This window comes from Neomonachus schauinslandi, chromosome 8 (genome assembly GCF_002201575.2).
Source record: "Neomonachus schauinslandi chromosome 8, ASM220157v2, whole genome shotgun sequence".
NCBI classification, from domain to species: domain Eukaryota; kingdom Metazoa; phylum Chordata; class Mammalia; order Carnivora; family Phocidae; genus Neomonachus; species Neomonachus schauinslandi.
This window is the reverse complement of record NC_058410.1, coordinates 32,555,781-32,582,722: the sequence shown is the minus strand read 5'-3', so window position 1 is coordinate 32,582,722 and position 26,942 is coordinate 32,555,781. Positions and strand designations below refer to the sequence as shown.

Genomic DNA, 26,942 nt, shown 5'->3' with positions numbered 1-26,942 from the left:
GCCCTGTCCTGAGTAGTTCTATCAAAACCTTGGTGCATGGTGGCAGGCTTAAGCAGAGGGAGGGGCCTAATTTAGCAATCCTGAGTGCCTTGGTTGCCCCTGGCAGGGTGGGGCCTGGCTGGGAATTTGCTAATCCCAAGACAGGGCTCCAGATGGACAGAAGTACCCAGAAGATACACAGGGGGTCAGGTGGAGTTGGAGATTTAGATTTGGAAGTTGTAAGGCTAACTGAATGCTTTTGCTTTTCCCTGTGAAAATACATTTAGTGTATAGAAAATACAAATAGTGAATTTAGTGAGGGTTTTCTTCTACAATGTATTTTGAGGTCATTATCTCTTCACTCTGAAAGCAAGGCATTTCATAGTGTTCTTCAGAAGTATTAACCAGCATGGAACAAATACTAGGTTATAAGCCAGAATAAAGCATACCTGTTCTTAAGACAGATATTGTATTATCTCATTTAAACGTGCAATCTAAAAAAACCAGACTCATATAAACAGATAACAGATTGGTGGTTGCCAGAGGTGGGGGGTGGGCGGGCGAAATGGTTGGAAGTGGTCAAAAGGTACCAACTTCCAGTTATAAGGTAAGTTAGTCCGGGCGCCTGGGTGGCTCAGTTGGTTAAGCGACTGCCTTCGGCTCAGGTCATGGTCCCAGAGTCCCGGGATCGAGTCCCACATCCGGCTCCCTGCTCAGCGGGGAGCCTGCTTCTCCCTCTGACCCTCTCCCCTCTCATGCTGTTTCTCTCTCTCTCTCTCTCAAATAAATAAATAAATAAAATCTTTAAAAAATAATAATAATAAGGTAAGTTAGTCCTGGAGATACAGTGTACAACAAGGAGACTAGAGTTAACAATACTGTTATGTACAGTCGAAAGTTGTTAAGAGAGTAGATTTTACAAGTTCTCGCCACAAGGGAAGGAAGTGTGTAACTATGTGTGGTGACGGATGTTAACTAGACTATGTACACTGTGGTGGCCATTCTGCAGTATACACAGATATCAAATCAGCACGTTCTATACCTTCAACCACCACAATATGTCAATTATATCTCCGTAAAACTGGGAAAAACAGAACACATGCCTTTTACAACCAGCTTTAGTGTCTATTGGCCTGTGAATGGCGAAGGCCTGCAGTTTCAAACAAATCCCACCACTACCGCGTGCTCCTGAGGCTCTGAGGGCGGATGTGCCCCGGTCCTGGCGGAAGTGGTCTGCGGGGCTGTCAGAGTCACCGGCACAGAGGTCCAAACCGTTACCGGCAGCATTAGCCTCGACACGCTGTGTGAGCACCTGCTCGCAGACTACGTTGCACATGCGTATTTCTTTCTTCTTCTTTTTTTTTAATGTTTTTTTTTTATTTATTTATTCATGAGAGTCAGAGAGAGAGAGGCAGAGGCAGAGGGAGAAGCAGGCTCCCTGCCTAGCAGGGAGCCCGATGCGGGACTCGATCCCGGGACTCCAGGATCATGACCTGAGCTGAAGGCAGTCGCTTAACCAACTGAGCCACCCAGGCGCCCGCACATGCGTATTTCTTTGCAGACTTCCTCTTAACGCGGCATGGTCTCTGGCCAGACATGGTCATTCACAGAAACAGAACATTCTCCCTCTGTTGGACATCCCTCTCCGCTCACTACGTGTTGAGGGAGGGCAGAGTTTCTCAACCTTTTATGAGGGCCATTTGTACTAGATGATTTTTCCTTGTGGGGAGCTCGTCTATACGTGGTAGGATGTCTAATAGCCACTCTGGCCTTACTCACTAGAACTGGCAACAGTCGAAATATCTCCAGACATTGCCACACGTCCCCTGGCCTGGGTTGGGGGGCGGAAGGAACAAAATCACTTCTGGGTGAGAATCATGATGTACAGTGTGACACCTACGGGCTTTTGGTCTACATGTAGTTCATTGGCTATCGTCTCTGCTGGGGGACCCACCCCCAGCCCACCGGGCCCGGCTGCAAGCCCCAGTGCAGATTCAGCCAGTAATTCAGGAGAGCTTGGCTAGTGGTGGTTGTGGGTGTAGATACCCGTGAGAGGGTAGGTGGGGAAGTGGGTAGCTCCCTAGCTTCCAGCAAAGTCTATATTTGCTTCATTTTCTGCAGAATTCAGTTAATTATTAGTAAAATTACCATGATAATCAGGAACTTTCTTTTTACTTCAGTTACCCTTAAAACACGACCCCATCTGTTTATTAATGTGTGCTGTGCAAAGACCATCATTGTTAATGTGTGCCGTGACATAAACAAGTTTGGGAAAGCGCTGTGATAGCGATTTAGAAGAATGTCCCTAAAAACACAGAAGCTACCCTCAGGGGTTTCTCTACATCATTTCTAGTGGACCACTTGCTCAAGAGAAGAAGGAAAATCATTTCCTAATTCCTCCTCAGTCAGCTGGAGGGCTTCATTATTTCCCGATTAAAATCCCAAAGATGGAGACTCCTACCCAGAAATGACGTTTTGGTTACTTGACTGAATTTTCCCCCCAAAATCAATGGAGGGAAATCAATGGAGGCTGTATCCATCTGCAGCCCTCTTCCCCCATGAAGATCAATGTGCTTGACTCGACTAGTTAAAAATGAGAACTGAAACAAACAGCTGGATTCATTTAAGATGCTTCCTTTTCATTTCAACTTGAAATAAACTTTTCAGCAGATTGCCTTTGTGGCAGTTGAAGGCCAACATAAATTTAAACAGCAGGTCGCTTGGCTTTAAGAGACCAAGATTCCCTGGTGCTTTGGCCAACAAAGCCTTGGCTGGGAGTTGGCAAGCAGCCTCGAGGCACCAGGCTGTCAGCTTCTCATGCAGAAAGGGGCACCTGCTCTCGGGGAAGATGGGATCAATTCAAATACGACCTGGCAGGGGGACCCTGAGGATGGGCTCACAAGTTGTCAACTGATATCATATCCTGCTACTCAATAGGGTCCCCTGCCCAGTTCCCGGTTGATTCCCTCCCTGGCATCCCTCCTGCTCGCGCAAGAGGAGATTGCTAATTTTCCAAAAGGGGAAAAAGTGATAGCATGCTGTGAAAATCTCTGTTGACTGTGCGGAAGTAGTGTTTGTCCTCATTTCTCCAGCCTCGGCTTTTGTTCAAGTTGATCATTTTCTCAGAGGGAACAGAGGCTGCTGATTACCTAAGGATTTTGCTCTGCGTTGACTGCAGGTCTGCTGGGAGTGTACGTATTGATACCACCTAGCAAAGCGGGATGAGACAGTACGGATGGACAAGGTTCAGAGTTTCAGTTGTTAACTCATTCAACAAATAAGTCTACTGAATACCAGTTACGTGCCATACTCTGTGTTGGATGCTGGAGACACAACAGCAAACAGACTTCGTCTCCATCTTCATTGGGCTCATCGACATTATTTAGATAATCATTCAAATAGATATGAAAGCACAGGTGTGAGGGGGCCTGGAAAGGAGGGGGAGGCCTTTTCAGGGATTTGGCCAGAAAAGGGCTCAGACCACGGAAGTTCACGTTCAGTGTTAGGTCTTTGTCTGTGAGCAATGAGCATATCATCGATGGGTGTACTAGGTGTGTGATACAGCCAAGTTTGTTTTAGAGCACTCTGTGCTTATGACCCGAAACCCAGGTCGACTTCATGGCATGCTATTTGACACACGTTTGAATGCAGAAGGTATTCTCATCAGTGCTATAATTAATTTACTTTCTGGACTTGAGAAAGTCCAGAAAAGGGCATTTTTAAAAATAAAAATCAGAAATACTGACAGCCAATAAGTTGAATTCTCTTGTTAATCTCAGCTGATGAATGAACTGAAGTTGCTAACTCAGATTCAGGAAATTACTTGGATCTTGGTTTATGTATGTTTATACTCGACATGCAATCATAACTAAATTCACAAGCTAACGAAGTTGTTTCATGGGTTGTGGAGGGTTGAGGAGTGTCCTCCCAGCATTCACGTCTACCCAGCCCCTCAGAATGTGACCTTATCGGAAAGAGGATCTTTGCAGATGTAATTAGCTAAGGATCTCCAGATGAAATCATCCTGGGTTTAAGGTGGACCTTAAATCCAGGGATTGGGGTCTTTTAAGAGGAAGGAAGGGAGATTCGAACACAGAGACACAAACAGAAGAGCATGTGAAGACAGAGGCAGAGATTAGGTTGCCACAAGCCAGGAAACGCCAGAAGGTACCAGAAGCTGAAGGAGGTCAGGAAAGAGCCTCCCCTAGAGCTTTTCTGCTGACACCTTGATTTCAAACTTCTGGACTCCAGAACTGTGAGAGAATACATTTCTGCTGTTTTAAGCCACCAAGTCTGTGGTAATTTGTTATGACAGCCTTAGGAAACTAATACATGGGTGCAAACAGGATTCTTACACTCCCAAATTACACGGTAATTATTGAAAAATTATAAGCTGGCCCTGACACATGACGAAATTGCTTTGTTGCACCAATTTTTGAACTTGTTTTTCTTTTCTCATTTTTAAAAAAAGGTAAACCAATGGTAAATTTCTCATGGTTCTTACTGCCTGCTTTAGCAGCATAAAAAACATAGGTTTTAATCTATTATAATAGATTTTTAAAAACAAAATAACTTGTTTATTTATTGTAAACTTAAGTTATGGACAACTTTTGGTTCAAATTTGCCAAGTTAAAATAATACCCTTTGCCAAGGGTAAGTTAAAATAAATTTCATTGCATTAAATGACATGAATGTTTTTTTGAAAGCATGGTTATATTGATGTAAATTTTAGTAAAGAGCAAACACACAATGGACAAAAACAACAGAAGTCATTTGGGCCACAGTGGGGAGAACAGATTGGAAGGAGCCAAGACTGGAGAGGCAATTCTTCACTGGAAGGGGAAGAGGGTTTCGTGTGTGTGCAGGTTTGGGGGGTACTCTGGTTCTGTGTGCAGGGAGGACCCCAGATGAGGAGGCCTGGGTCCTGAGCACTGAGTCCTCAGCCTGTCTGGGTACTTGAACAAGATCCTCATGGCCAGGGCCTGGAGGGAGCAGGGCTGCCCCCATGTAAATGGACCAGTGGGCTAGGACAGAAAGCTTCCTCATGGGGCCATGGCAGCCTGGAGACCAGAAAGTCTTTTTTGAGTTTTGTCAAGCATTCTGTGAAGAGGGGTCTTGTGACAACGACAGATCTCAGGTATCATCCTCTAGGCTCAAAGGTCAATTTAATTTAGTTTAGAAAAAGAAAATAATATGATTGGCACATACCCAACATTATAGAGCAAAATCATCCTGGTTACCTCAAGTTTCTTTGCAAAGTTTACACTTTTTGGATTAGATTCTGCATGAAATTTGTAGTCCAGATGTACCTCTAAGAGGATCCAAATCATGCTTTGAGTCTCAGCGACATTGTCCACTAGCTATTTCACCCCTGTCAGAATTACTTCTGTTTTTTTTTTCTGTCCATGACAGAATTCCTTCTGCTTGCCCCCACTTCACTTTCTCCAGGCTCCCCGGGGCTTTGTTGTCTATCTGCTGTTCCTCCAGATGGCCAGTTCCCCAAGGGCACGTTCTAGCAGAGCTGATCACTGTCCTGGCAGTCACCTTTCTAAACCTGGAGACTGCTAACAAGTTAAACTTGCACTGCATAAACACACAGTGCACCCTAGAAGGGTACCCGAACAATGGCAGCCTTGTGTCTGGAGCCATCTCACTGGCCAGAGACTAGGGGAAAGTGCATGGTTCTCTTCACTCTGCCTCTTTCTGAATATTTAAAATTTTTCAATGGATTTCTGTTGCTATTACCCCAGAAAAAAAGTTTTATTAAGCAAATAAAATGACCATTTAAATATAGAAATTAATTCCATGCTTCAATGAAGTGTTCCAAATTCCTGTACCTTTTCCATAAAGCATCATTTCCCAACCATTTTATATACATCCATTCCTTTAGCCCTTACAGCAACCCCATATGGTAAGTGTTATTTTTATGCTGGGTTTACAGATGAGGAAACTGAGGCATAGAAATGTCACCTGATTTGCTGAAGGCTGCAGAGCTATTTACAGCACCTCAGGATCAGAGCTCAGACAGCCGAGTCTAGAGCCCAAGCTCCCAGCCCACACATTGCCACGCCTATTACTGCTGTGGGTGGTATGCCCTTGTCCCATGGCTTTCCTTTCTCCCACCATTCCATCCTTGGGAATGTCTACATAAGCCTGGTGGAGTGGAATCTTTGAGAGTGTAATTTACTGGAAGGACCACAGGTCCTCTTGAGAAAGAACACACAGTAGGGGAAGAAAGAGCCGAGCCGGTTCAAGGACAGCCTGATGTCTCTCTCATCTGTCTTCCAGGCCAGCCCCTATGGCACCAAGCCTGAGACCTAGGGTGAGCAGGGAGAAGGGTTGTAAGAGAGAAAGCCCCAGTCGCAGGAGATGGTGACAGGTTAGGGAGATGGTGCCCTCAAGGCAGGAGTTTCCCTGCTCGGCGCTGGCCCGGATTGCTTTGACTGGGGGAGGGTGGGCACCAGCAGAAGACCTGGTATCAACGGCTGAGTGCAACTCTTCCTGTCAACAGTGGCAAGACCCCTCTCTGTTATGAAGAGAGACAGGCAGGAGGAAAGTGACAACTGTCATTGCTAAGAGAATTTAGCTTGGGAAACATATGAGATACTCCTGGAACTTTCTGGAAATATTTGGAAGGAATGTCAGGAGGACTGAAACGACCGCAGAACAAGCTGCCGTGCAATCAGAAAAACTCTCTTTTGGGTCTGACTTACTCCCAGGCTGGTGTGGCCTGATTTACACAGGTTCAACAGTCCACATTGTCTAGTGTCTGCATATGAACAACGGGGCAGCCTTCTTCACGGATCGGAAAGTAGAAGTGCAAAATTAGGCGGAGGGCCTCGGAAGAGGCTGTGGCCAGTGGTTTCACGAGTTTTCATACCTTCTCTTCTGTGGGGGTGGGAAGAATCAATAATATCCACATCTATCACACGTTATGCATTTCTCAACTTGCTTCACCCAGCTATGACTTTTTAAAGGATCTCATTCTAAGAAAGAAACAATATACAAGAAAGCACAAATGAGTTAAAGTTGCAAAGGGTGATCTCTGCCATGAAGCTCTGGTGTGTCGATTAATGGAAAGGATTATTAGCTTAACTGCCACCCCCAATAGAATTGTGTCTCTAATATCTTTCAATTGGAAGTATAGATCTACTCTGCTAAGTAGCAGATTGAAGGTCAGGCCAAAAGAAAACCAATTATCAAGTGTGAAATGCATTGCTGCTTAACACCTTTGTAGACACAAAGCAAACTCCTCCTGAAAAGACACATTTACAGTATGAAAAAGCACTTAAAAAGATGACTCTCTGTGGGTGCCATAGAGTTTAGCTTTCATCTCTCCTTGAAGAATCCAAAGTTGAAGAATCTATCCATCGAGCAAAGGAGAACATAAGGGCCAAGAATTCCATTTTGGTAACTCTAGATGCCACGGTAAGGGTGATGACATGGACTGTTCGTAATTGCCAATTTAAATGTGTCTTTGATCAGATTTGTGTAAAAAAGAGAAACTGCCAAACCTAATTTCAATATTTTTTCCTAAGTAGCAGCTCCTCAATATTGCAATTAAATATTTATCTCTCAAAGTCTGGTTTCATCCTTTTAACTAATCTAGAGAGAATACAAGCTAAGTTTCTGCTTAGGTTCTGTTTTTGGACTCCTTGCGATCTTGTCTTCATTCTTGTTGCCTCAGTAATTTCTACTACCCTGCCACCTGACTTAAACTCCTTTGGAAGCTCCTCATCAAAGACAGAACATGGTATGAATCTTAGAATGGCATGTAAGGACTTCCACATGGGGCCCTGACTTCCTATGCAAACCCCCTCCCTCTGACAATCCCCTTGGAACTCCACCCATCCTTTTGCTGAATGACCCACATACAGCTCCCCTGGCCCTCCAGCAGACTGCTCCCTGGAGCCCAGAATGCCCTTTCCCAGATCCTGGTAAACAATTGCTTTCCTTGTAGACTCAGCTCCTGTGACACTTTCTCTGAAGCTTTTTCAGATGAGTGATCAGATTGTCTCTGTGTTCCCTCTCTCCCATGGACCTCCACCCAAACACACTGAACTCTTCAGAGAATTGTTTACTGCCAATCTTTCCCTTCTGGTCTAGAAACTCAAAGGCAGAGGAGATCTAAGACCATGCCTTAGATCACATTCCTTTTTGCATTATTTGGTGCTGGGTACGTAGTGCGCGCTTAATAAACATTTGAGGAATCATTAAATTGGGTGATGGGCATTAAGAAGGGCACGTGATGGGCCTTAAGGAGGGCACGTGATGTGATGAGCGCTGGGTATTGTACGCAACTGGTATATTATTGAACACTACATCTGAAACTAATGATGTGCTATATGTTGGCTAATTGAATTTAAATAAAATATTTTTTAAAAAAAGAAATGGAGCAGAACTTTGAAATGAACTGTATCTCCCTCCAAATATCCAGATATCCTTCTTTCAGGTGTCTGCTTAAATGCCACCTTATGTAAAATTACACCTGTCCTCCCGGCTTCTGGCACTTTCACACCCTGCTTTATTTTTCTCCGTAACAGGCCATCTGTGCTTGTTTCCTTATGGATTGTCTCTGTGTGCCTCAGCTCATCACCAGGATGTAAATACTCTGAGATAAAACCCAACCCAACCCAACCCAACCCAACAACAGTTCCCGGTTTCCAGAGCTGCCTGCGCTCCTTGGCTCATGGCCCACTTTCTCAATTTCAAAGTCAGCTACATTGAGTCCTTCCCAGGTTTTGCTTCTCTGACTTCCACTTCTGCTTTACCTCTCCTGTCTCTTCTGTTGCTCAAGTGATTAGCTTGGCCCTCACTTCTGTAATCCAAGATAACCTCCTTATTTTAGGCCCCATGACCTTAATTCCCTCTGCCGTGTCCATTTTGCTGTGTAATGAAACATATTCACAGATACAGGGGGTGAAGATCATGGGGGTCAAAATCCTGCTTGCCACAGTTACCTGTGGCCTTAGAAAACAAGGACATATACACATATTTGAAGAATATAAAAAATGATATATGTGGTTAGCTACAGTTGGTGGTTGTGGTGATAAAAAGGCATGGATTATTAAGATTTCCCAGTGTAAAGCATTTGATATCATTTCGATTTTTGAACCAAGTGAATATATTACCTGGTTTAAAAATAAAGATCCTTAAACAAAAACAGAATTACCATATTGGTCCAGCAATTCTATTTGGGGGTACATAGCTAAAGTAATGGAGAGCAGCGTCTCAACCCATGTTCATAGCATTATTCACAGGGGCCAACAGGGGGAAACCACATAAATGCCCATCAATGGATGAATAGATAAACAAAATGTGGTGTTTACATACAAGAGAATATTCTTTAGCTTTAAAGGAAGGAAATTCTGACACATGCTACCACCACCTTGAGGATATTATGCTAAGTCAAATAAGACAGTTGCAAAAAGATGAATACTGTCCAATTCCACTTCCATGAGGTACCCAGAGTAGTCATATTCCTATAGACAGACAGCAGAACGGTGGTTGCTAGGGGCTGAGGGGACAGGAGGATGGGGAGTTGTTTAATGGGTACAGAGTTTCAGTTTTGCAAGATAAAAAGAACCTGAGGCTTGGTTGCACACAAATGTGAATGTACTTAATACTACTGAATTGCACACCTAAAAATGGTTACAATAGTACATTTTAGGTTGTATGATTTTATCACAATTAAACATTAAAAAAAGAAAAAAAATAATAAACTGTTGCCTTGTAAAGTGGATGAAAATCAAGCAATGGGCTTGGCGTTCCTGTGGTCCAAGACCCCTCACCCCTGCCTGCCCCAAGCCAGCAACTGGGCAAATGTGGGTGGTGAATATTAATCCCACTGGTTAAATGGAAGCTGCCACTAAGCCCTATTGACCAGTGGCATAACCAGCAAAAATGCTACATGGCTTTGTCCTTGTAGCAGGGGCTGACTTACCCCAGCACTGAGAGTATGGCGAATCTGTCTATGTCTTGGACATCAGACCCATTTCTCTTGAGACTCTCCTAATCTATGGTTTGCTTCCCTGAGTTCTATTCCTGTTCTACAAAAAGCACATCTCCAGATGACTGACAGTGAGAATGTTCAATCTCTTCAGGTGAACCCCCTAACTTTGCCCATAGCAACATCTTCTTGCTCAACAGAATTACTTCAGAATACAGTGATATAACATCAGTACATTTTGGTCACTAATAACATCACCATTTATTGGATGGGAATATCAATTATATTTCTCATTGTTTAGATGGAGATGCCAGGAGTGTAGTCCAATCCATTTGTGTTTTTTTTCTTCCTACATATACCAGGTGATGTTAAGGGCTGAATTGTGTCTCCCAAAATTCCTGTCTTGTCCTAACCCCCAGTACCTTAGAATGTGACTGTATTTGGAGATAGAGCTTTTAGAGAGGAAATTAATTTAAAATGAAGTCATGAAGATGGGCCCTAATTCCAATATGACTTGTGTCCTTATAAAAAAAGGAAATTAGGGGGGCACCTGGGTGGCTCAGTTGGTGAAGCATCTGACTCTTGATCTCAGCTCAGGTCTTGATCTCTGGGTTGTGATCTCAAGCCCTGCTTTGGGCTCCATGCTGGGCGTGGAATCTACTTAATTAAAAAAAAAAAAGGCAATAGGACACAGACACACAGAAAGGAAAGACTGTATGAAAACAGAGGAAGGAAGCGACCATCTGTAAGCCAACAGAGAGGCCTCAAAAGAAATCACTCTGCCAATACAGTAATCCTCCCTTATCAGTGGGCAATACGTTCCAAGACCCCCAGTGGATGTCTACAGCAATGAATAGCACTGAACCCTATATATACTGTTTTTTTCCTATACGTACATACCTCTGATAAAGTTTAATTTAGAAATTAGGCACAGTAAAAGATTAACAATAACTAATAATAAAATAGAATGATTATAACAATATGCCATAATAAAAAAATGAATGTGGTCTCTCTCTCTCAAAATAACTTATTGTGCAGCACTCACCTCTCTTCCGTTTGTGAGGGTGCGCGATGATAAAACGCCTTCACAAGTCGGTGAGGTGGACTGAGCTGAATGACGTAGGCGCTGTGCTGTAACTTTAGGCTACTGCTCACCTCACGGCAGAGGATCATCTGCTTCTGTGGTTTGACCTCGGCTAACTGAAACCACAGGAAGTGAAACTGTGGACAAGGGGGTGCATGTGGGTGGAGGGGACTAGGTACCGTGATCTTGAATTTCTAGCCTCCAGAACTGTAAGAAAATAAATTTCTGTTGTTTAAACCACCCAGTCTGCGATGCTATGTTACGGCAGCCCCAGCAAAGTAATACAAGTGAACAACTGAATCTCCCCAGGAATGAGCAATAATTCCACACAGAGAAAACAATTATGTTCCCGGAGAAGCAGAACACAAAATCTGCTGAGAATTCGCTCTGGCCACACAAATACACAAATTTACTTCACCAAAACGAATACTTCCTTTTCAGGTGATAACATCTGTTCTTCTAGTTGTTTAACAATTTTCTTGAAGACCCGTGTGCCCTACTTTAAATTTGTTTAATTAAAGGGGTGGGGTATGGGGGGGAGCAGGAAGGAACCCCCCCCCCCCGGCACACTGGGGAAAGGGGTTGCTCCAGCTGTTGTTCCAGCTAAAGCCTGTTGGGCCTCAGCCTTGGCCAATGGCCTCTTAAGCCCATAACATGGGGCTTCTGGAATCCTCCATGGGACCCAAAGTATTTCTCAGCAGACTCTGAACTCAATTCATCGCCATCCTTTATTCTGCCTTCCTTTTCATGCTGCCTCCCACTCCCAACCCTCTAAACAACATGTGTGTGCACACACACGTGGAGGCTTAAATCACTCCTGAGGTTGTGCAAAGGGAAAGGCTACATTGCCAACAGCTACAAAAACATACCTGCTCCAAGAGCTTAGGGAAAGAAAGGAGGATGGCATGGCTTCCTGGAATAGCACCATTTTCCCGGTGAAACTCAACGCACAGAAGCGATGTTTAATATTGCATTGTATATATATTATGCAGCCATCAAAAAAAAAAATGAAATCTTGCCATTTGCAAAGACATGGATGGAACTAGAAGGTATTATGCTAAGTGAAATAAGTCAATCAGAGAAAGACAAGTATCATATGATCTCACTGATAAGAGGAATTTGAGAAACAAGACAGAGGATCATAAGGGGAAGGGAGGGAAAAATGAAACAAAACGAAACCAGAGAGGGAGACAAACCATAAGAGACTCTTAATCTCAGGAAACAAACTGAGGGTTGCTGGAGTGGAGGGGGGTGGGAGGGATGGGGTGGCTGGGTGATGGACATTGGGCAGGGTATGTGCTATGGTGAGCACTGTGAATTGTGTTAAGACTGATGAATCACAGACCTGTACCCCTGAAACAAATAATACATTATATGTTAATAAAAAAAAAGAAGTGATGTTTAAGGTCCTCTTTAACTTTGAAATATTATGTTTCTGCATAACTGTGGGACTATTCGTTTTGCTTTGCTCCCCTCCTCACTGGTAGGCAGTGAGAACGAACCAGGAGGATGGCAGGTCAGGAAACCAGGAGATACTCTCACTGTTGTTGCTGGAAGGGGAGAAGGGTACTGATGCCCCAAGCGGACGGGCAGACTGCTAATCCTGAGCGGCAAGGACGTAGAGGGCAGTGAGGCCCGCGCGCGGCTGCCCTCCTTGAACTTGCGCATGAACTTAGGGAATGGGGGCGTGGCTGCGCCAGACCCGCTTGTTGGGTTCTCCGTGGTGTGTCCACTCCCAGGCGGCGGCAATTGCTGTGGCACAAAGGCAAGCTGTGCTAATGGTCTCTTTATAAACGTGTTTAGATACAGATAAAAGGCTGAATACGGAACAGGGTATAAAATGGCTGATTTTCTTTCCAGCTATAGCAGCTTTTGCTACAGTTTCCTCCGCTGAGCTGAAAAGGGAGCAGGAAGCCTGAGGATTTATTTCTGAACACACACACACACACACACACCACGGCTCAAATTTATTTATAAATATGCAGGCTTTGTGACATACCGCTGAAGAACTTCGAGTCCTCTTCTCGTGCTCGGAGCTGAAAAACAAGCCTAAGTTATTTTGAGTGTAAACTCTTTGATTTTTCATAGAACAAGAGCCTTTCAGGGGCGCCTAGGTGGCTCAGTCGTTAAGCGTCTGCCTTCGGCTCAGGTCATGATCTCAGGGTCCTGGGATTGAGCCCCGCATCGGGCTCCCTGCGCAGCGGGAAGCCTGCTTCTCCCTCTCCCCCCTGCTTGTGTTCCCTCTCTCGCTGTCTCTCTCTCTCTCAAATAAATAAATAAAATCTTAAAAAAAAAAAAAAAGAACAAGAGCCTTTCCATTTGACTTCATTGATCAAAAAGCCAAATGTTATTAAACAGTGATTGTAGATAATGTAAACCAGAAGGTAAAAGTATAGAGAATTGCCAAGTGTTAAAAAAAAATATGAATCACTTTGTAACAAAAAAAAAAAAACCATTGATAAAACCCAGAAAACCGGAATTGTCAAAGTCATTGAGATCCGCTGGACCAGAGAATGACTGTGAATTAAAACAGGTGAATCCCAAGACCTCCAAGGCGTGTTTCAGCCCCAAAGAGACACACCTAATAAAAGGAAACAGGTCACTTGTTTGGTCAGCTTGGGTCTGGGACAGTTTTGTCTGCTTATACAGATACAACAGGAGGTCTGAAGCTCACATTTCAAACACTGAATTGTTAACCATATAAAGTGACCCTACGAAGGAGGACTGTGTAGCCAGCCTGTGTGGACTAGGAAAGGCGCGCAGCATCCAGCGCCGGCCCGGCCCACTGCTCCGCCTCCAGGATGTGTCACATCATTGCAGAGCTGAAGCTGCCTGTCACCCAGGGAGTTGGAAAATCAGAGAAGCTAAACTCTGGGGGCCTCAGGTTCTTATGTGTAAAATAAGGAAATTGGAACAGATGGGTATTTCCTAAACTGAGAGCCAGAAAAATTGGATTCTATGGATAAGTTTAGAAAAGTCTGGGCTCAGTAAGTTAAAGAGGATTCTTGATTTAATACATTTAGACTTATTTAATATATTAAATCTTATTTCTTAGATTTAATATATTAATGATATTGTGAATCCCCCCTAAATGGGGATAAGATAAATGATAACTTTTCAAAGGTGCTTGAACACAGAATCCTTTGGGAAATGCTGAACTAGCAGGTCTAATTCTCCATAATTCCAGGGAAGGAATGAGGCCATGAGATAGGAGTGGGGAAAGAGACACTTGACTCCTGCTTCCAGGATCCCCTCATGCCTACCCAAAAATGGAAAGAGCTTGGTAGGCCCCTTGGAGTACTCATGGCGATGTCAGGGATTATAATTTTGCAAAAATAAATGACATCAGCTCTTTCTAATTAAGATGAAACGTGTTTAGGCAGAGTATGCCCTGACCTGTGATGTGTTGGCTTAGGTGCTGAAAAGTTAACTCCATCCTCAAAACTCTTGAGCCACCAGTAATGAATTCCTTAATTCCAGTCATGTTCTCTGTGTTATGTTAAAATGCCACCGCCCCAGGAGAGAGACCCTTAAGCCTCATATGTCATAAATGTGTATGAGGCTGAAGCTGTCAGATCTTTTTCTGAGGGAAGATTTTGATTTTAAAAAAAAGAAGAAAATGTGAAAAATGTGAATATTGCCGGCAGAGAGGAAAAGGACATAAAGGGGATTGAGGAAATGACGTAAGAGAGTCTCATTTTATCTAGTTGCACTGTCTTAGGTCGGTTTTCTGAGAAGTAGAGCCTCCGCCAAGATTCTTGTGGAAGAGGTTTGTTGAAGGAATGCTCTCTGGAGAAAGAAAGTTGGGAAAGCAAGATGTCTGACTGAGGAGAAAAGCTAAGCAACGATGAGCTGTAGCCTGGCTTCAGCCAGGCCCCACAGGGGACACTCTGGGCCACAACTGTGCCACAGAATTTGTCTCCCCCCAGGAGAGGCCAGCCTTTTGTACCTCTGTGGTCAGGTATTCCCTGGGGCAGGGCGTGACCTTGCAGGCAGGAGACTCTCATACAGCTGAGGGCGCTGCGCTTGCGACAGGGGCAGGTGTGAACCATCAGAGGCCAACACTCCTACCAGCTGGGGCATGGTCCCTGCAGCCAGATGACAGGGATCTGGGGGATGGGGGGGCACCGGCTGCACCCATAACCCACATGTTTAGAATTGGCTCAGTTTGCCTGACAAAACTTTAAGTAACTGGAATAGCTTATGAAATTCCTCATGTCCCTCCATACCTTGGAGTCCTAGATGTTGATAAAAGACTTCTCTGATGAGAGTTTGACATTTCCTTGGGGGAATGTTAACCATACTCTAAGCTCCTCTCTCAGTTCCAGTAATTATTAAGAGTTAAAGGAATTCTGTTGATTTCCTGTCTGTCTAGATTATTTTTTTCTTTCTATCAAAAGGATTTTGTAAAGGCCACCTGACATGCCCATATCCTTTTGAGCGATACCAAAGTTCTATATTGAAAAAAAAAAAAGGGTGGGGTAGGGGAGGATCTATCTTTTGAAAAGAAATAGCTGGTTTCATAGCATTAATTTTTTTTTTTTACAAATCTGCCAGGAAGGAAGAAAGAAAGAAAGAAAGAAGAAAGAAAGAAAGAAAGAAAGAAAGAAAGAAAGAAAGAAAGAAAGAGAGAGAGAGAGAAAGAAAGAAGAAAGAAGACCCGCCTTTCAGGTATTCTTTATCATAAAGCAATTCTAGACCAATGTCAAGGAGATTTCGAGGTAATCCTCTGCAGTTCTTAGTGTAAAGTAAGAATAGTGTGCTTCCTACTGTAAAGGTAATTTAATTTGCCTAAGAATTATTATTTAGCTATAAAGTCTTTTCTAGGGTGTGCCTTGGAGAACTGTTAAGGCCTTAGATTTTCTCTTTTAAAAGCCTCCAGGTCTCTTTTCTAAGGGTTCATCAAATGATGGGGGGAGAGGGAGGGAATCTGCTTAATCCATTCCCCTATTTCTGCTGGTGTTTGGTAGCTCATTTAGGTGACCTCAACGTCCTATGTATTTTGTAAAGTGGCATTTCTAGTCCTTTGGAAATTCATCAGGCAAAGGTCCACGAACATTTCTAGAAGATCTTATCAAAAGCTGTATGCTTTCTGGAAGCACAAGCACAAGAGCCAGGAATTGTGGCAAAGTCTAGGTCAGTATGAAGACAAAGAACAGTCTTCATGTGTCTCTGTCAAGAGGATTTGTCCATCACCTTCATCAGGTTATATGATCCTTTCTTAAAAGGAAATTTTCTTTTATTCTCCATGAGCCTTGTACAAAAGAGACACTTAAAGTAAATTACAAAATTCCACATCTTTCTGCCTGCTGGTCAGACTCTGTTCCTTTTGATGTGTTTTGTGGTGGGGCAGGGGGAGAGGGAGGGGGCGGCATGATGTCATATAGCAAAAGCAGCTATTTTGTAATCTTTCCCTTCTCTGTGGCTTATTTACAAAGTCTATGCTTTTAATTTTCCGAGCTTTGGCTCTATATTCAAAGTCAGCCCTAGAATTCTCAAAATAATACCCCCCCCCCCCCCCCCCCCCCCCCAAAACCCTCCTATTTTCTTTCTCAAACAAGTCTGGCTTATGTACATAAACCATTGCCATGGCTTTGCTTCTAAGCCATCAGGTCTGCTAGGAATTTACAAAATCCATGCAGCAATTCGTTTGACTTCAGGCTTCCTGCCCTGGAAAGCAGTGTGCCTCTGAAGATTCTCGTGAAAGCCAAACTTCCTCTTGAATTGTGGAAATGTGCAAGAAAGAACAGAGAACAGCAGCTTCCTAATGCGGTCAAACGCCAGTGCCAATACATTAGTACCTGTTTGTAGAACCCGATCAAATGCCGTGGGCATAGCTAGAGGTTTCCAGCAGGTATGGGGAACCGAAGCCATCCTGACCCGCTGACAGCACTTCCAGGCCTCCCTGGAAGACCACACAACACAGGGACTCATCCTTCATCCTTCTTGGGCGTCAGAGACGAAACAGAGGCCCTCAGAAAAAATTGCCATCAATCCCTGCCCACTCCCAAACTAAACTCAGTTGGTGCTCATATTTTTTCCCCTCCTGACTCAAAAGATGCATCGTTGCTATTTCCCTCTAATACCAGTTCTGGAAAATGTCTAATTGTCTGTTAGGACATGGAGTAAATGTCCCCTCTTCTGTGACTCCTTGACTGATTCAGCATCTGTCACATCTGTCACTCCCCGTTTGTGCTCCTCTATTTTGGCTCTGCGCTCTCTGTTCTGTGTCTCTAGATGCACATCTGTCTCCCACTGGATTGTGAGCTGCTCAAGCGTGGAGACTGTGCCTTATTTGTGTTTACCTTTGGAACATACTGCTTCCATGTGAATGTGCTCCTTATAAGGATGTAGAATGAGTGACAGAATGTCACATGCTTCAAGGAAATTAATGTGGGAACATTGCATAAAATGGGAGGAAGAATGAAAAAATTTGGTGATGGGGATGACTTTGAGAAAGCTATTATAATAAGCTAGTTGATAGGCAATGAGCACCTGACAAGCTAGGTAGAAGGGCTGTGTACAGACTAGTAAGGAGGAGATTGGAGTCAGAGAAGATTCCAGGTTTGCAAGCCATTGTTAAATCTTGGTAATATTCATTCATTCATTCATTCATTCATTCATTCATTCATTCATTCAGTATATAGTACCTCTTCTCATGCCAGGCACTAGTCTGGGGGCTGGAGATACAGAGAGAAATAAATCAAAACAAAACAAAAACATAGAAGAATCAGATTTAAGGGGGGGTTGAAAGTAATACAGTCAGTTGTATTTAGCTTGTCAAGTTTGACAGGTAGTGGGCAGTTGGAAATCTAGGACTGGAGCTTTGGAGAAAGTTCAGATATTTAGATAAATATTTGGGAAACATTATGCAAAGGGAATAGTTACTTAGGATTCCCAAGGGTAATGATTGCAGGAAGAATTATTGAGAAGATACAGTCTTGTGAGATCCTTGGAATATATATTTTGAAACCATTGAGAAAAAAATCCTACAAACATTTGAACAAGAGAAACAGAGGTTACCTCTTTCGAGGGAACACAGCCTAAGACACATTAAGGCAGAGGCTGAGAGAGTCATTAGGACTAGTCACACATATTCTTGTTTTCTCTTTCTTCTGGAAACGTAGTAAGATTATCTGTTCTTAATCCTCTTTGAATTAGATGAGAAGGTTGACTTGCATTGTGAGTGTGGTGTGCCTGACTTCCAGCTGGAAGCTTTAAGAGACAGAACACAGTTTGCCGAGTGCCCTTTCACCTGTGTGCTCATTAAAGAATATATTTAGATGAAGCCCTCAGTTAAGCTGGAACCCTGAGTGACTACATGAGCAGAGCCACCTTAATGACCTGTGCTGGACATGTAACATGAGTGAAAAATAAACCTTAGTTGTGTTAAACCACTAAGCTTTAAGGGTTGTTTGTTACTGCAGCATAACCCAGACAATGCTGATGGACACACAGACTAAACTGCTATAATTAAGAACTCAAATGTCTGTGCACCACATCGTCGTTTATGGTTACAGGTTCCTCCATTTTCCAGTCTTCCCATCCTCCTGGTGTATTTCCTCATTCACATGGTCAAAGGTTGTTCACCAGCCCCAGCCCTAAAGAAGGAACAAAGGGCAATCAACTTATTTTTAAGGAAGTGAAGTTAAAGTTGCACATATCACTCTTCCACACATTCTGTTCATGAAAGCTGGGTCACAGAGTCACACCTAATAGCAGGGGAGGCTGGTAAAAATAGTAACTAGGGAAAAAAAAATGTAGTAACTAGCAGTTATGTGTCCTACATAATCCAGAGTGAGATCAGTTCTATTACTAAAAAGAAGACAATGGATACTGGGGGAAATTTTCAGTGTCTGCCATAGGGTACCTAACATGTCCAAGGAACTAAATGTAATATAGCTATGGCTGGAGAATATAGAGAGACATGGAGGTTAGCTCAAGAAGAGGTGGCAGAGATGAGTGGGGTCAAAATCGAGGAGGGACTTCTAAGACTTATTTAAATGTAATGGAAATCCATTAAATAGTTTTTTTAAAGATTTTTTATTTATTCATTTGAGATAGAGAGAGCTAGAGTGAGCAAGAGAGAGAGCACAAGCGGAGGCAGGGAGGGGCAGAGGAGGAGGGAGAAGCAGACGCCACACTGAGCAGGGAGCCCATTGTGGGACTCAATCCCCGGACCCTGAGATCATGACCTTAGCCAAAGGCAGATGCTTAACTGACTGAGCCACCCAGGTGTCCCAATTGAAGAATTTTAAGTGGGGGAGCAATACAGTCAGATTTGCATTTAAAGGATTCTCCTGTTTGCAGGAGGGAAGATAGATCGAAAAAGATCAATTAGGCAGCCTTTGCAGGATCCAAGTGAGAGCTGGTAGTCACTTGTCTCCATAGCAGAGGCTCTGTAGATAGGGAGATGAAGATGAATTCCACCGTTATGTAGAATCTAGAATCAAGAATACTGAAAGATGTGGGTGAGTGATGTGGGGGCTGAGGGAAATGGGAGAGTTTAATATCTTCCCAGATTTTCTGGCTTTAGGTTTGAGGTGGATAGGGCTGTCACTTTCTGGAGGGAAAATTCTACGTTTCTTACTTACTGGGAAAAAAAAATGAGTGTTATTTTGAGTACATTGTGTTTAATGTGCCTGGGGGATATCAAATGGGGATATCTGGTAGTTAGTTAGATGTCTATGGGCTTGGGTTCAGGAGAGGGCTCTAGGATAGATCTAAAAGATTGGGAATTGTTAGTGTATGGATGATAATTAAATACAAGGAATGGGATGAAATGGCCTGGGGAAAGTGGGTTGGGAAGAAAAGGGGAGCTCTGAAGAGCACAACATTTGAGGAATGGGAAGAGAGGACAGCCAAACATCATAATTGAGAAGAAAGTGCCAGAGGGAAGACCAAAACTCAGGAGATACATGGCTTCATGGATGCTGAAGGAAGCAAGAGTTTCAAGGAGAAAGTGAACAAAAGTATAAAACTTAATGAGAAATAAAACAAAATAAGTGCAGAAAACATGTTTAGATAAGATACAGTCCATATAGTACAAGGCAGAAAGCAAATGAAGCTGCAAGTCATAAAAAAATAGGAAACATGCAATAAAAGGGTTGAAGTTAGATCAAAGAGAACAGCTATGTCATAAAAGGAAAAGGACAAAACAATGATTTTCAGATTCTTTTTAAAATCAAAATTCAAATATGTGTTGGTTACAAGATGCTTGGCAGAAACACAAGGTATCACTAATGGTTTTTTTTGGAAGACGCAAACACCACCTAGAAAATTTGAATGGTATGCTGAATAAATACAGAATGGCTAATTCCACAAAGAAGCCGTTCCAGGTTCAGGAAATCATACAATGATTAAGTTTGAAAGCCTGTAAGATGAAAAATGTTCTGAAAAAAATCACCAGGGTAAACTCAAAAGCAGTTAGAAATCAATAACAATAAACCAATCAGCACAGGTCGATGAGGCGGCTGTGGGGGAGGAGGCTGGGCAGGTGGGTGCGGGCTTGCTAGCAGGGATGGGTGGGCGGGAGGCGCTGCTGAGATCCTGCTAGAGGTGAACAACCACGTCATTGAGGGGACGCTCACACTCAAGTTCGAGAAAGCGGCTGCCGGTGACAAATCAGAAGTAGTCGAAGTAACGTGTGCAGATTTTGATGGTGTCCTCTATCATATTTCAAATCCTAATGGAGACAAAACAAAAGTGATGGTCAGTATTTCTTTGAAATTCAACAAGGAAGTTCAGGCACATGGTGCGGATGAGCTATTAAAGATAGTGTACTGGAGTTGCTTGGTAAATCCCAAATCAGGACACAATGTCTCTGCTATATGACCTTGAAAATCTGCCGACATCCATTGTGCACCAAGGCTGGCATGCTGAAACGAAATTGTTTTGCCTCTGTCTTTGAGAAAGACTTCCAATTCCAAGAAGAGGGCAGGGAAGGAGAGCACAGGGCAGTTATCCACTGGAGGGATGTATGTTGAGTCTAAAAAGGACAGAGTCACAGTAGTCTTCAGCACAGTGTTTAACGATGACGACGATGTGGTCATTGGAAAAGTGTTCATGCAAGAGTTCAAAGAAGGACGCAGAACCAGGCACAGAGCCCTACATGTCCTCTTTAGCCACAGGGAAGCTCCTGTGGAGCTGGAAGACATGGATGCTGCCATCCATGCTGTATTACCATCGTGCCATTCCCTCGCCACACCAGAGCCAGTGCTTGAGACAACACCATCAACCTGATCCACCCGTTCCAGGACAGTCTGCGCTAGCACATCAAGTGCTCTAAGGCTGATATTCACACACGTATGCGGGCAAAACCAGCCGAATTCCTCAAGGTGCTGAACCGTGCACACCCAGAGGTCGAGAAAAAAGAAATGAGAACAGTCACAGGGAAGATGCTTTCATCCCACTAACTCTTGGGAACAGGAAGAGAAGGCGGCTGGCAGCTGCAGGCTGGAACACTTGCTGCTGGGTATTCGTAGCTTTGAATGTTGTACCTCTTCATGTTCTTGAGGGATTTTCCATTTTGGTTCCATTTTGTACAACTTTGGAAAATAATCTACAGAAATGAGCTATGCTTGCAAGGACCTCATAGTTCTCAAAAATCAAAAAAAGAAAAAAAAATGGGGCACCTGGGTGGCTCAGTCGGTTAAGCCTCGGACTCTTGATTTAGGCTCAGGCCATGATCTCAGGGTTATGAGATCGAGCCCCACATTGGGCTCTGTACTGGGCATAGAGCCTACATAAGATTCTCTGTCTCCTTCTCCCCCTCCCCCCATCTCTAAAAATCCCCACAAAAAAGCAACAAAAAAAACCCCACTTTTGTGCATCAAAAAGTACAATCAAGAAGTAAAAAAAAAAACAAAAAAAAAACCAGTCCATGGAATGGGAGACAATATTTGTAAATCATATGTTTCATAAGGATTTAGTATCCACACTATATAAAGGATGCTTGCAACTTGACAATAAAAAGACAAATAACCCAATTTAAAAATGAACAAAAGGTTTGCACAGACATTTCTCCAAAGAATAAAGATAGCCCATAATACCATGAAAAGATGCTCAGTGTCATTAGTCATTAGGAAAATGCAAATGAAAAACACAATGAGATAACACTTCATACCCACATGGATGGTTAAAATCAGGGACTATAACAAGTTTTGACAAAGATGTGGAGAAGCCAGAATCCTCATATGTTGTTGGTGGGCTTGTAAAATGGTGCAGCTATTTGGAAAATAGTTTGGCAATTCTTCGAAAAGTTAAAGAGTTACCATATGACCTAGCAATTTTACTCCTAGGTGTATACCCAAGAAAGATACAAACATGTCCATACACAAAAACTTGTGCATAAATTTTCATAGCAGCATTATTTATTGTAGCCAAACAGTGGAAACTGTGATAAACACAGATGTCTATCAACTGATGAATGTATACACAAATATGGTATATCCATACAATGGAATATTATTTAGCTATAAAGAGGAATAAAGTACTGATAATGTGCTACAATGTGGATAAACCTTAAAAACATCCTAAGTGACAGAAGCCAGTCACAAAGGCACATATTTTATGACTTCATTTATGTTAAATGACAAGAATAGGCATAGAGACAGAAAGTATATTAGTGGTTCCCAAGGCCTGGGGGTAGGAGGGAATGGAGAGATTATTAATGGATATGGGTCTTTTTTTTAGGGCTGAAAATATTCTAAAATTCAATAGTGATGATAATTGCACAATTCTGAATATATTCAAAACCACTGAATTTGTACACTTTAAAAGATTAGATTATTTTGGTGTGTGAATCTAATTTCAATATTTTAATAAAAATGCATCATGCTTTTATAGTTACCTATGTAGTTACCTTTACTGATACTCTTTATTTCCTTGTGTGGATTCAAATTACTGTCTACTGTCCTTTCATTTCAGTCTCAGTGACTCCCTTTAAGAGTATTTTTGGAGGATAAGTCTGCTAAGTGACAAATTCCCTCAGTTTTGGTTTATCTGGAAATGTCTTTTCTTCTCCTTAGTTTTTTAAAAGATAGTTTTGACCAATAGTCTTTTTCTTTTAGCACTTTGAATATGTCATCCATGGCCTTCTGGCTTCCCTGGTTTCTGGTGAGAAGTCAGCTATAAACTTATTGTGGATTCCTTGTATGTGATGAGTCACATTTCTCTTGTTGCTGTCATATTCTTTCTTTGATTTGGCTTTTAACAATTTGACTACAATGTATCTATATGTGGATCTCTTTGTGTTTATCTTACTCATGGATCATTTAACTTCTTGGATGTGTAGATCAATGTTTTTCATTAACTTCAGATGGTTCTCAGCTACTAAGTTTTCAAATATTCTTTCTACTGCTTTCTTTCTCTCTCCTTTCCTTTTGGGACTCCTATTATGCATATGTTGGCAAACTTGGGTATGATGATATCCCACAGGTCTCTGAGGCTCTGTTCTTTTTTCTTCATTTTTTTTTTCCCTTTTGTACCTCAGGCTAGATCATCTGAATTGACCTATATTCAAGCCTACTGATTATTTATTCTGCTAATTCAAATTTGCTGTTGAGTCTCTCTAAGTGAATTTAATTTCTGTTATCGTTATTTTAAACTACAGAATTTCTAATTATTTGTTTTTATAATTCCTACCTACTAATATTGTATATTTGAGGAGACATCAGTCTCCTAATTACCTTTAATTTTTAGACATGGTTTCCTTTAGTTCTTTGAACATACTTATAATCGCTGATTTAAAGTCTTTGTCAAGTAAGTCCAACATCTTGTTTTCATCAGGAGAGTTTCCATTGACTACTTTTCTCCCCTGTGTTTTCCCAGGTGGGCCATGTTTTCATGCTTCTTTGCATGTTTCATACTTCTTTTGTTTCAAACAAAAACAGTACATTTAAAATAAATGAATAAAATGTGGGAACTCTGAAAATCAGGTCCCCCTCCCCCTAGCTTGGAGTTACTTTGTGACTGTTACGGTTGTTGTGACAGCTGATGTTTGTTTGTTTAGTCTTTCCTGGGTAACCCTGTAAAGTCTGTATTCTTGGTATGTATCCTCTGAAGTCTCTGCAGGTAGCTTTAGTGGCCAGGTAATGACTGGACAGAGATTTACTTAAATGCTTTGAACCAATAAGTCAACCAAGCTTTGCCAGGTGGTTCCATGTGTTTATTAAGGTGAGCCTCCAATGGTCTGGCAGGCACTTTACAATTTTGCTTTAACTTTTACTTCCTGCTCATGCAGAGCTTCAAGGTCAGCCTGAGGTGAGAGATTAGGGCCCTGTCAGTTCTTTTCTGGGCCTGCACACAGCCCTATGCATGCACAGAGCCTTTTAGATTTCTAGAAGTATGTTGAAGGTTTTTAAATCCCTTTATGAATATCTCATTCCCCATTCTTCCTTTTAAGTTTTTTTGTTTGTTTGTTTTGTTTTGTTTGGGTCAGCCTGGTGTAAGCCCCAATGTCATCATTGCTTCAGATAGTGGTGATGTTAAACAATTGCTTGTCATCCTTTTTGATAAGTTCTTTGGTTATATATTGCTTGCACAGAGCATGCTCTGAGTGAGGTCAAATAATGCTTCATTTTCAGAGCTTTTCCAAAGAGCTTCCAGATTGGTCAAGTGGTGAAAGTGCTCTGGAGATGGAGCATTTTGAGAAGCCCCAAACCCTTTCTTATCCCTCCAGGACCTGCTTGGCTGCTGATTTTCACAGCTACTGTGCTTACAAGACTATTGGCTTCCAAGGCTACCATAGAGTTAGGTAATGGGGGATGGGAACAGGGCAAGTTAAAACTGCAAAGGTCACTCTTACTGAAACTCAAGTGATTTTCTTGAAAAAACATCCTCAGATTGTTGTAAGCCTTTGATTAATTTCTAGAATTTTGAATTTTGATAATTTTTGCCACAATGTTCTCATTGCTTTTATGGAGGGGGAAATTTTGGGAAGTCTTCACTCCACCATTTTATAAGTACTTCTTCTAGGAAGCATTTTGAACTGAATAAAAATGAAAACAAAACATACTGAAGTTTGTGGGATGTTGCTAAAGAAATAATTAGGGGGAAATAACACTAAATATCTATATTAAAAAAGAAAAAAGATTCAAAGCCACAAACTTGACTTTCACTTTAGGAAACTAAAAAAAAAAAGCAAATGAAACACAAAGTATGCCAAAGAAAGGAAACAATAACAATCAGAGCAGAAATCAGTGAAATAGGAGACAGGAAACATATATAAAATGAATGTAATACAAAACTGGTACATTGGTGGGATTAATAAAATTGATATATCTCTAGATAGATTAATCAAGGGGGATGGAGGGAGAGAGAGAGAGTGGGGCAAGACACAAATATCCAACATTAGGAATGAGAGAAGAGTCATGACCACACATTTTGCACATATTAAAAGGATAATAAGGAAGTAGTATGAACAACTTCATGCCAATAAATTTGCAAACTTATGTGAAATGAATCACATGAAAAACAAACTATCAAATGTCACTCAAGAAAAGTAGATAAACTATATCTTCTAAAAAAATTGAATTTGTAGTAAAATTTTAACCATAAGGATTCTGATGAAAGAAACCAAAGATCTAAATAAACAGGGAGTTATTGTATAGACATAAATAGGAAAGTTCAATACTATTAAGATGCCAGTTCTTCCCAACTGGATCTAGAGGCTCAATGTAATGTAGATCAAAATCCTAGCAAGTTATTTTGTGGATATTGACAAACTGATTCAACAGTTTATATAGAAAGGTAAAAGACCCAGAATAGCCCACACAACATTAAAGAAGCAGAACAAACTCAGAAGACTGACACTACCCGACTTTAAGACATCATAAAGCTACAATAACCAATACAGTGTGGTATTGACAAAGGAATAGATAGATTGATAAAGCTGAATACAAAGCCCAAAAACAGACCCACATAAGTAAAATCTTGCCAAAGGAGAAAAGTCAATTCAGTGGAGAAATAGTTTTTTTCCATTAAATGGTGGTGGAACAATTGGGCATCCACATGCAAAATAATGACCTTAGACGGAGACCTTACACCTTACACCTTTCCCACTGGCTGCTCTGAAAAGCCATCTTTGCATTCCCAAGTGTGGCTTCCCCTTCGCTGCAGCCACCTCTGCTCGGCGCCTCCTCCACCACCGAGGACTCTGGCAGCTTTATCGCCAGAGTCCTGGAATCCTCGCTCTGTTTTGAATCCGAGGCATCGGATCAGAGAGTGCCCCACTAGATCGCCGCGGTGGACACCAGCTCCAAGGACTTAAAGGAGAAGAAGGAAGTGGTGGAGGAGGCGGAGGATGGAGGAGATGCACCTGCTAACAGGGACACTGAGATTGAGGAAGATGGGGAGCAGGAGGCTGACAATGAGGTGGAAGAAGAGGAAGACATAGGGAAGGAGGAGAAGGAAGGTGATGGTGAGGAAGAGAATGGAGAAGATGAGGAAGCCGAGGCAGCTGAAGATGAGGAGGAGGAGGATGCCGACACCAAGAAGCAGAAGACCAATGAGGATGACTACACAGCAAAAAAGGAAAAGTTACACTTAACAAAACTTAACCTATTCACGCTTCGCCTCCCGTCTCAGACTCTAAATGTGGTCACCCTCGAGGACACAGCCCGCCGGCCGCCCCATGTGGGCAGCGCCACCCTGCAGGTGACACACGCCCTCCACCAGCCAAAACCAGAGTGAGAATTTGCAACGGGAGGAAAGAAGAACCCAAACTTCCCAGGCCCTGCCTTTTTTCCTAAAAATACTTTAAAAAGGAAAATTTGTATTTTCTATATACATTTTATATTTCTGTACATATTGTTGGTGGTCAGCCATTTTCAGTGACCTCTGATGACCCAACCAGCTTTCAGAGCATTCTCTGTCCTACTTCTGACCTTACCTGTGGTGTGCCCGTGTTCATTCTAATCTCAAAAGGAG

At 42.4% G+C, this 26,942-nt stretch overlaps 1 protein-coding gene and 1 pseudogene across 1 annotated transcript; both read left to right on the top strand.

Moving 5' to 3' along the window:
• The first annotated feature begins 544 nt into the window (after positions 1-544).
• LOC110583246 lies at positions 545-21,427 on the top strand (annotated as a pseudogene).
• Positions 21,428-23,716: 2,289 nt separating this feature from the next.
• LOC123325509 (prothymosin alpha-like) lies at positions 23,717-26,705 on the top strand. The gene is made up of 3 exons (XM_044917543.1): positions 23,717-23,774; positions 24,256-24,275; positions 26,250-26,705. Exons 1-3 carry the CDS (start codon positions 23,717-23,719, stop codon positions 26,703-26,705), a joined length of 534 nt encoding a protein of 177 aa, XP_044773478.1.
• The last annotated feature ends 237 nt before the right edge of the window (positions 26,706-26,942 follow it).